At 33.8% G+C, this 11,742-nt stretch overlaps 1 protein-coding gene across 1 annotated transcript in view; it reads right to left on the bottom strand.

Annotated features, from left to right (window-relative positions):
• Positions 1–1,629: 1,629 nt before the first annotated feature.
• LOC145685427 (phenoloxidase-activating factor 3-like) overlaps positions 1,630–11,742 on the bottom strand; it is a 34,832-nt gene continuing 24,719 nt past the window's right edge. The window contains exons 2-3 of the mRNA XM_081757820.1: positions 9,188–9,215; positions 1,630–1,793 (exon numbers count right to left, since the gene is read on the bottom strand). Of these exons, the coding sequence (XP_081613946.1) occupies positions 1,630–1,793; positions 9,188–9,215 (192 nt within the window). The remainder of the gene's footprint in view (positions 1,794–9,187; positions 9,216–11,742) is intronic.

The raw sequence follows: 11,742 nt of genomic DNA, 5'->3' as shown, positions 1-11,742 counted from the left end.
GTTCATGGAAGATCTATTATACCATAGATACTATATATTGGTGATTCGCTTTGTTATTTTTTATAATTGCTGTTAATACTTATGTTCATATAATTGAAGATTATTGTAAAGAATTCAATTTTGTATTAATATGGAGAACATTCAGTTAGTATTCAGAAGTGTCTTGTTTGCCTTTTGTACTAAGCTCTGTTTTGAAGTTTACAAAGAATTTATTAGAAAATATCTTTTCTTTCTTAGATATCTAAGTATAATTAGAGTGTATTCATTATTTGGGTCCTGGCATTTAGCCTTCTATTGAAAATTACTTAGTTTGAAACATGTCATAAATTTTTTGTTCCTCCAAAGGATTACAATACCTCTCCCGGTATTATTATTTTGAGTCAGGTTCCCATTTTAAGCAATTTTCACTTTTGTATATTTTATTATTTTCATTACCATTTTTTCTACAATTAAAAAAACTGAAATTAATAATACAAATCTGTGCAACTACATTTACCTAATATACGTTACACCGTGAACCAAATTTGGTAGTTCTAGATTACTCCTTTCTATGCGAAAGCTTAAGAGAGACAATTGCGATGAACAAACACACTCTTGTATTACTATTAAAAATGTATGTACTGAAAATGTAAAAGGATACACTATTAATTTGCCGGTTATAACTATTGCTGTTTGTCTTCTCTTAATAGCAATGCAGCACTACTTGAAATAATAGCAAAAGCAATATTCTAAATATAATATTATAATCTTTAAAGAGAATTGCACAGAACTAGAGATCAAATTAAGTGTTCCGAGATAAGAATACTATTCTTACTAAGTAATAAAACTGAGATATATCTACCCTAAACAGTTTAATGCCTTCTCTTCAGATTAATGAAAATTTCTATTGGTTAATTTATTAAACTGTAATCGTGACGTCAGAAGGAAGACTATTTCTTCCTGTCGCGATAAGATCGAATGTCCGCACAAACTGCTTATTAAAACTTCAAAACAAAACTTTAAAAAAAATGTAAATCAAATATAAGATCTAGAATTTTAAGAGAATAAACAAAATAATAATAATAATTAAAGCAAAGATCGCGAAAAGGATAACAGAAAAAATAACATGATATGAAATGTATCGCAAGATAATATACAAAAAGGGTAGTAATAACAGAAAAATGTAAAAAGAAAATTTTTCAGACATGTTAGTGATTTCAATAGCACGGATAAAGGTGACAATATAATGGCTAAAGACCGCATTACTTCCAAAAATCTGATTAAGATCTTTAGTTAATTTTATACATTATATGAAAGTTAAATACTGTGGACATTCCGCAAGCATGCAAACAATTTCCAGTACGAACCAAGATAACATTTTACCTTAAATTAATCGAAGCTACATTGTAATATCTTCGCTTCTTATTTTTATAAATATTTTCATTTAAAAGTGTTTTCATATATTGCAAATACTACACAAACATACATTAACACAATAATGGTAATAGCTATCAATGCAGATATTGTTTTTTTTTTCAGTTATAATTTCTTAATGCATCTTAATTTATCTAAGTAATGTTTTCTCCTTCTGCTATACTTTCTTACATATATGAATGTGAAACTACTATTAATAGTATCTTTGTATTGTACTTACTCACTCATACAATGTCCTGCAGTAAGAACATATCTGTCATTAATAAGTGCTCCACCACAATCAAATGTCTTGTTCAGTCTCACAGCAACCATCCATGGAAATTCACCAACTCTTGCTTCTTTTCCACCTTTAATTCTGACTTTATTCGGTAAACTGCACTCTTTCAGTTCATACATGCAAAAGGAGGAAACAAAAACAGAATAGTAATGTAATATTAAACGACAATGAGTTTGGAACATATAATAGTTCTAATAAATGGGAAACGGATATTAAAAGAGAGGTGTTGCTTATTTACTAGAAAACAAAACACACTACTTTCTATAAGAAGAACATTCAATATCAGAAATATTGAAATACTTCGTTGTGATCAACATGAAGTGATAATAGATTTCAAAGCGAGACAAATGTGTTATTTGATTTTGTAATCCCCGAGAGCCATTTCTTATTATGGACCACTAAACCCTTGAAAATGGACGAATAAGTGATGGTATGGGTTAATGATCACCTGAGTTACATGAGTCCCGATTTTGTTCGGGTCACTCGGGTCTGTTTCTCATATCTGGACAGAGATTAGGAGACTTGGAACTAGCCAATACAATAACAACTCAACAACATTGAACACATTTTATAGTGGATTAATGGTTATCATTACTCGAGATCAAAAATTAAATGTTTAACACATATCAAGAAGTGATATTTCTGTATCAAGATACCATGTTAATATAATTTCACAATTATCCATGCTCCCAGAGTAGAAAAAGAGTACAGTAGTTTGGAATATCACTATACAAAACGATCTAACAAAACACTATTTTGGCTTAGCAACATTTCTCATATTCTATACGATAAGGTTTACAGAATTAGACGATTAAAGTTTTACACCCTTCAAATTTCTTTTCTGTTATTCGTACGCGCTTACACCTTGATAGACTTCCCAACTAACTTTCAGTGTAGTGCCATGAAGGAAAGAGGTCAAAAAGACTAGAAGAATTACAATTATAATTCGGAAGGTACTAAGTTCCGGAATATTTGTCATGTAATGTGTAGTAAACGATAAAAAATTTTCGATTCAGGATTAACAATCTACCTGTTTCACAAATATTTTCATGTCTAAACCAAATTATAAAATACTTGCAGAGTGCTCTTTTAGCATGGTAATAATAAAGCAGATATGTTGAAAATTTTTGTGGTTTCAGAATAGTTGTTGATGCAAGTCCCATTTCACTACAATTACGTACACGCTCACATAGTAGGTTGGGATATGTAAAAAATACAATTTTCTAATATGTGTCCCTTTTATAACTGAGCCCGCAAACTCCTATCTTACCTGCAACTTAGAGTACAAAGAAATTTTTTATACACACTTTGAAGTCCCTGCTCGCAATAGTTTTGGAGATCGAGTAATGAGTGATTATAGTGATGTATTTGAAAGGATTATGGCCCAGATGTGTACATGTCAAAATCCTCCCTAGATCCGCAAAAATGCCATGGGCAATGACATGACATATTTTGACATTCATAAAAATTTCCCACTTCCGTACATGTTTAATAACTGACACTGTTTCTTTTTTATTAATAATAAAATTTGAGCAGAGAAAGATATGGAATTGCGTGCTCAAGAAAATACGAAAAGATAGGCCTAATAATAATAATAATAATAATAATAATAATAATAATAATAATAATAATAATAATAATAAGTAACAAGACCACTGGTAGCAACGTAAAATGGTCTACTCCTCTAGTTGAATTCAACTTCAGCCGATGTATCCTCGAAATATATTTGATATGAGTTCATAAATCACATAAAGCGGATACGTAAGTCAGTTCTTCCATACATATATATATATATATATATATATATATATATATATATAGATAGATAGATAGATAGATAGATAGTTAGATAGATAGATATAATTTACAGTTTATGACAACATGAATATATGAAAGTGCAACCAAAAACCTTGTAACATGTTTTGAAACATCAAAACTATTCAAAATGTTCTATATTTTTTTCGGGCTACACATAGACTTTTTTCTCCTTTTTCATTCCAAGCTGAGATACTTTGTCATAAGCATGATCATTTGTCCTAGCTTGTAGCTTTAGAAAACGGACTAATTTATTGATATGAGGATGTTGCCTACTTAGCAGAGTACTTAATCTATTATTCCAACTACCTGTGGGATTATTTCATCTGTAGCGTTGTTGATGACAGTTTTACATGCTTACTGTGACTTTGGAATTTTCTAGCCGTTGAGCAACGAAATAATCATAGAACTAGTTACGCTTAGGGGGTATCTTCGTGAATACACAGCCAACCACTGTCGACAATTTCTAACAGTAGAAAATCTAATGATGCACACTTTCGAATGTGAAGTCTTAAACCATCATTTTTTGTAGTCTTTAACCAAGTCGAAATCTTTTATATTACACCAAATACACTGGTTAAAGGGAAAATTGAATAAACCTATGAAAGCTGAAGGGAAAATTGTCCTAAAAGAATGTATTACTGCTTCCTCGAAGTCTACCATAACAACTTCACGATTCCAATCCGGGACTTTCTTTATTAGTGAGATCTCCATGAAACTTCAAATATCCGCATGAATTACCAAAGTTCAGGAAAAAAAGTTTGCTGCAGCTCTTAAACGTGCTATTAATAAAAAAGGTCATGCAAATTTATATTTTTAAAAAAATCCTTTCATTTCTTTTTGCTAGCAAACTTTAATATCCTTTCCTCTTCTCAAACGCCAAGTAGTAAGAAATCAACTTTAGAGGGCTATCTGATACAACTATATCTTGACGTGTGACCAATTAGATGCTGATCCTCGAACTCTTTGTCTTTCTCGATATGGGGAACTTTTGACATACATGAACGAAGTCACTTTTGTTAACAATTCAAAACCCTACCCGCATAAATCAGCAGTTTCTTCCCTGTATATTTTCGATGAAGGTACATTTTCATGAATACGATTCTTGGCAGTGTATAGTGACATCTTCGATTTAGTCAAAACTAATCACCCGTATAACCATGTTTAGATATACCAAGAACTTTTTCACTCTGTTTCTGCATTCTTCACCGACAGAATTCATTTCTTTCGTTAATGCATACTTCTTACATTTTCTTTATTAATCTTGTGTAACCAATATTAATATCCATCGTATATAGCTGACGGTTTTCTTTTATTTGTCTCTATAATCTCGAACGAACGAAGTCTGCCCATTGCTTTTCCGACTCCACAACACGCTGAAATTAAAGACAAATGTAGATTTATTGTAATAATAATAATAATAATAATAATAATAATAATAATAATAATAATAATAATAATAATAATAATAATAATAATAATAATAATAATAATAGTAGATCGACTCTTCTTTCACAATCAGGTAAAGCTGTTAGGCTCAGCGGGTCCAGGGGACCGTTCCACGATCTTTCCAGCTGTTAGGCTTATCGAGAGAGGAGACCCAAGAAATACACGCATTTATTATAATATAGTTAAAATAGTTGATATGCTTACCATCTACCTGAAGCCAAACTGTACTATTCTTTTTCTGACATCTTACTGTTGCACGAACTGTTGTGTAAGCCGAATGCTGAGCGACGCTATATATGTATATAAGTTGAACCGTCTATTTTCTCCGTTGCCTAGCAACCACATAACTTGCTTGCTAGAAAGTCTGCAAAATGAAACTATTCTAGGCCTCTTTTTGGCTGCTACTCGAAGCGAAAACCTTAGATCCTATATCCCCCTCTGCTCAAAAACTAGCAAAAATTCAAACAAACGGTACCAGCTATTGAACCTGTATGGATGTGGGAATTCTTATCTTGCTTTCAAATCCAGGGCCGGATTAAAAGGGGGGCTTAGGGGGCTGTAGCCCCAGGCCTCCAGATGGAAAGGGACCTTTACTCTGATCAAAATCTTAACTGGCTATCTAAAAAGAATCATGAAGATATAATCAACATCATAAAATAAAATATGACCAAAAATATGAAAAAATATTCCCTTAACTTTCCTACTGAAATTTCGCAGATATGTATTAGGTGAAGTCAGCAGGGGCCACATATTTTTTCTAGCCCCGGGCCTCCAGATGGGTTAATCCGGTCCTGTTCAATCATCATATTTCACTGCATCTGGCACTTGTACAGAACTGGAAACGATTTTGATATGTACGGAAGTGGGAATGTACGAAAGTGGGGCAGACACCATCCTTCATAATAGAAATATTTGAAGTGGAATATATTAAGTATTAAAGTTTATTAAAGGTAATGTATATTCAGAGTAGAGGTATACAAAGAAAACGTTTCCCCCAAATTTTCAAAAAAAAAAAAAAAAGCAAAAAGCGATTTTTCAGCGGTTCAAACTTCCGGAAATATTATAACACTACTCACATATTATCAAAAACAACATATTAATTTCAATTATTATTGCTTGCACCTTGCTGATATCGACTACTTTTTTAATAAAATATACTGCTTGGTTTCGCTACTCGAAAAGCCACCGAAGAAAGTCACTTGAATTGACAATGGAACAATTAAAAAATACCATATAAGTCAAATGGTTAGTTGTCGTAGTCTGTTCATAGTTATGATATCTCATACTTCCACTTCTCTTTTTGTTTAAGTCATTCCAAGTTTAAAATATAAAATATATATCAAATTAGTAACTTGATTTTTTTTTTTTTTTTGTATGGCAGTTATATTTCATTTCTACACTATACATGTAACAATGTTGTTCAATTTCGTGTAATTTTGAACCATGTTTGTGACAAAAATGCAAACAAAATGAGGGGATACCTCAAAATCTGAGCTTCGTTTTATGGAACTGAAGGCCTGAAAGACAGTTAAGTATTTTATGACTAAAAGTGGACAAGAGAGAAATTATATAAAAGTTTACAGTAAGTTTTAGATTATTTTTTAAACTCAAACAACTAAAGTACTCCCTCGTGCCTGTATGGATAGTGTGCTTGTCTTCGGCGCAGGGGACAAGGTTCGATTTTCGGCTGGGGCTCATATTGTTCAGATCCTACTTAAGCTGTGGTCCTCGTCTCACACAGCTTTGGTACTGAAAGAAACGCAACGAATTGCACTTTAAATATAAGAGACTAAATGTTACCTGACGTTTGTATGTTTCAATGTAGTTTTGAGCAGTGTTGGGTTAGGTACTTATTTTTTGTACCTAGGTACAGGTACAAGGTACTGACCAAAATTGTACCCAGGTACAGGTATTAGGTACTAGCTGGCCAATGTACCTAGGTACAGTTACAGGTACTGATGAAAGTACCTAGGGTACTTTTCTAGGTACAGGTTGCTCCCAAGAATTTTCAGATATAAATGAACAGCCGTCTGTCAAATGAGGTTAGAATATGATATTAATTATAGTAATAGATCATGGGGGGATTTATCGTTCATTAGATAAGGACAGTTGAGTTCTGCAGATTAAGAGTGCATATCCATTTTGGCGCTCAGTGAACGTATTTGTATTTTCTGGTTCATTTCCTAAACGTCTTTCGATATATAAAATACTTTCTTTGTGAAATATGTGTTGAGGTCTGTAACAAACCTTACCCAAAGGTAATTATTACAAATCAACCAGAAAACACAAATATGCTCACTACCCGAGCAAAATTTATCCATTTCCTTTTGCTCCAGTTGTTTCTCGCATGTATATCAGATATTGCCGGATTTTTTTTATTTTGTACTGCTAAATATTATTTTCACAACAACAATTATCAGTTAATACATGTAACTGAAATACTAGCATTTAATGAATACAAGTTTTGCAGAGTTCTTACCAACTAGTCCACAAATAACCAAGAATCTCGAAGGAAAGTCCACAAGGTCACAGATTACACAACCTTTTTCAAAGCTCAATGTATTTCCTTAACAGAAATTCTATTCCAGGACTTCCCGTGCGCTTCAAACCTTAAGTGCAACATTGACAGCGAACAGTAAGGACAAATAATTTGTACTAGGCCACTGTTTAACAAGCAATTTATTTTAAATTATTTGAAAATGACTACTATGAAAGCAACTCACATTAATAAAAAGTGAGCATTTTTTCTCCCATGGCTTAAAAACACAAAAACTTACCCCTTGTCCCCCACTGTATCTTTTACTAATACACTGTGGGGTTAAATGAAGCAGTTCGAGGTTCACCAGTAGAAAAAAAATCAGACTTTTCATTTCTTCTAATTAGCGTAACTTGATTTTAAAAGTAGTAAAGTTTCAAACATATTGTTACTTAGAAAGTTTTTCTCGGAGTAAAAATTTGTCCTCCAGTGCTGAGAAGCCGCTCGACAGGGTCAGTTGAAGGCAAAATTGTATTATATTTCAAAAAGATCTGTTTCACAATTGGGAACGAATGCAATGCTGACAGATCTTTGCTTTTGTCCTCCAAATAGGGTAGTACTTGCATTTTCGCTGTACGCCGTGCTCGAGGAAGAACTTAGTCAGTCACTGATGCGAAGCGACTTTCCAAGCTATCCAAGATAGAGCTTACAAGAGAACAACAGAATTCCAAATGTGTAAAGAAGTGAAGTTTCGATTTCACTTGATACACTACAGGTGAGACAAGTCCCAAATAACAGTTGTCGTCCTGCTGTTTGTCCAGCGCTGACGCCAAAGGAATCATAACTGTGATATATTCACTCAAAAAAATAATGTCGAATGTTTTGAACCTGCCTATGTTCAATCGCTCGCAATAGGTCTCCTAGATGACCTTTATAGAAGCAATCTTTGTGATCGAGTCGAATGAAGACAAAAGCCAGATGGGATTGGAAGACAGAAGTCAGATATGTCCTCGAAACATTCGCTGATTTTGTAGTTCTTACCAAATATGACCAACCGAACCAAGTGAAATTACACTAAGTCTCGACTTATTTGTGCTTTGGATTTAATACTAGCTTAAACTAGAACCAAGAATAACATGAGCTAACAAATAGATAATGATATAGCTGAACTTTGATCATTAATGAAGCATGTAACAAATCATGATTCACTGAAAATCAATGTGTGAGAGATGGATCAAAACATTTCTTTCAAAGAAACAAGAGAACCTGTAATATTTGTTTCGTGTGTGACTTACCAAAAATGTACCTAACAAATGTACCTAAAATAGGTACTAGGTACAGGAAAATCGCACCTAGGTACAGGTACTAGGTACTAAATACTAAATGTACCTAGGTACTTACCTTAGGTACGCGTTTTGTACCTAGGTACTTCCCAACACTGGTTTTGAGATTTAGTGAACTTGAGGGAGAAATTAGAACGTAAGATAAAATTAGACTTGTTGCGTTTATAAGCTAAAATTAAATATAATACTTCCCAAAATTACTGTTTGCGAACTAACACTTTAGAATTAAATGTACATATACATTCAAGATAGTTTTGTCATCATGTGTATAGCAGCTATTTACATGTATGAACTACTTTTTATTACATTTAAATATGTCGTAAGTAAGAGTGTCGTAAGCATGTTTTACCATATAAGATACAGCAGAAAAGTACGAAGAAACGTTAGTAAAGGAAAGCTATGAATTAGACTTACTACAAGGCAATGTTTCAGCTGCTTTAACCTGGAATGGAATGGAATCATATTTAAACAATTTGGAAATCACATGTTATAAGATCAATATTGAAAACATGATAATACATATACTAGATTATCTGAAAGCAATGAACTTACATAAATAGTTCTGTTCCTTAAAATTTCCACTAAAGACAAATTTTAAGTTTGCAATTCAGTAGAGAGCAGATTTCAACGAAGATCATTCTTAACATTATAACAACGTAAACATTTTCTGTCAGAAATGAGAATTGTATTAAGAAAAGTTCAATTCTAGACACATGCGTGAAACTTTTACAGACATGTTTAAGCTTCAAAGTTTAATGGATATACTTTAGATCAGATGTTCATCTTTTATCAATGGTTTGTAGCAAGTTTCAAAGTAATCGAATCATTGCCCGTGTTGTTATCATAATTAGTCTTTGTTAGATTCGAATATATCTTGGTAGACAAGTAAATTTCCTTTCACAGTATGAGCCACGCTAGACGTCCAAACTATGCGAATTCAATACTCAAACTTGCTGGCGCGGTGGCTCAATGGTAGAGTGTTCACCTCGGGGTCCCTGGTCCGATCCCAGCTCACGCGGTGTGGAATTTGAGGTGGACAAACATCGTGCTCGTGGGTTTTCTCTGGGTTCTCCCGTTTCCTCCCACTTTTTTCATTCCAGCATTTCATTCATTTCTCATCTTCACCGTTTCCTTTAGCCTCACCGGCATAAGCGTGGGACGTAAAACTCGAAGATTTTATTTAATTTCATTTTCAATACTCAAACTGAAATAGTACATCTACAACTGCCTGAATAGAGGAATAAGATCAAAGATAGAAGCTGTTCCTCGGATGTTGCTTTATGGAGCAACTGCGTTTGCTCTATGGACATTACTATTAAAATCGGATGTGCTAATTTATGTATATTACTTTCAGTTATTTTAGAGGAATGAAATAAGAGGTGCAAGATATGATTGTGGTATTGGATTTATATAAAGAAAACAACATGTCCAGTGCTGGATTTACGTATAAGCTAACCAAGCTACAGCTTATGGCCCCCTCCCTTGGGTTCCCCAAAAGATTTTGAAAACAAAAACTGGCTGTAATATACGTATATATTTTTTGAAAGAGCATAAAATGACAAGAAACTTTTAGAGGACACATTTTTCGAAATTCGATCCTGTAAAGAATCTGTGGCTAAAATCTGACTTCACGCGCAACCAATACTGAATAAAAATGAAAATGACAAGAAAACCATTATAATTATCTCAAAAATGCACTAGAATTAAAATTGTAGAAGACAATTGGATAAACAAAATTAAGAAAGTTTGGATGCTCTAGCTCCAATGGTTACGGAGATATAATGAATAACACCTATTTAGAAACGGCTAAAATTTCGGCTTTCTCCCCCTCCCCACCCGCGAGGTGCTTTTTCTTTCATCTGGAATTTTTGTGCTCAGTGATGGGTGTATATTCAAAAAATATCGGATGCCAAATTGTTACATGATTTTCCCTTAAACTCGAAAAGGAGATCTCTTTTGTCAAGTTGATGTCTAGACTATTAAGAACAGAGTGCTTTTTTTTTTTTAGCACACAGTGCTTCTAATGCAGCTTGAATTTTCAATAACGATTATTACGTTTCAATAGTGTCCACGTTTGTATTTTCATTGGGTTTGATTTCCTCACAATTGGAATTGGTGCAACCACTGCCGTTACAATGTCTAACGAACTATGTGTCAGTCCCATTTTTCTGTACTTAAATACGCGTTCACATCCCATTTTGCAGTTACAATATATAATTTAGAATAGAGAGTCCGGAGCTGGAGCTTTCACTATCATGATTGGTTCCAAATATATTTCAGTGTTCTGCGATCCCCAGGAAGTAGAGAGTAGCTTGTTACCTTTCTGGAGTTGTACCTGATAGTAAACCTGAAATAAGTGCTGATGGGGTGCTGCACTGGTAGCTGATAAAGCTTCCAACTGAATTTCACTTGTGACGGAATATTTCGCAATAGCTTTCATGAATACTCCATAACGCAGCTGATCTAAGATAAACACTGAGATTTCAGTATCGTAGAAAGTAAGAAGAAACAGTTCACCAGGAGCAGTGACAGATTTAGGGGTCGCATTCTCATCGTTGAAAATGCCGACTTGTTCTTGTAGGCCTTTGAGTTTCTTCAGTAAATGGTATGCCTTTTGCTTTCCTTAATGGTATCAGACCTGTGACAGCATAGATCTCGACGAAAAGCGAGAGAACTTTCTTGGTTCCCTTTATAGAAAGTGTATGTCTTCAATTGGCCCTCACACAGTGAGTTGAATTCGAATCTAGATAAGGCGAATGTCAGTTGTCAACAAGGCCAAGTATCCATGTCAGTTATCCAACAAGGCGCACTACGTGCCAGAAAACCAACACATGTACAAAATGAAGATCTTCAGGCAGCACTTGAGGCGAACAGTAGCCAAACACGTTACGAACTAGAACTACAATTCGGTGTGAATGGAGAAACTATTCAGTAACACCTGCGTCAACTTGGGAAACCCTACATGTTGG

Source organism: Thermobia domestica, chromosome 5 (assembly GCF_964235325.1).
Source record: "Thermobia domestica chromosome 5, izTheDome1.hap1.1, whole genome shotgun sequence".
NCBI lineage: Eukaryota > Metazoa > Arthropoda > Insecta > Zygentoma > Lepismatidae > Thermobia > Thermobia domestica.
This window is presented reverse-complemented; position numbering and strand designations above follow the sequence as displayed.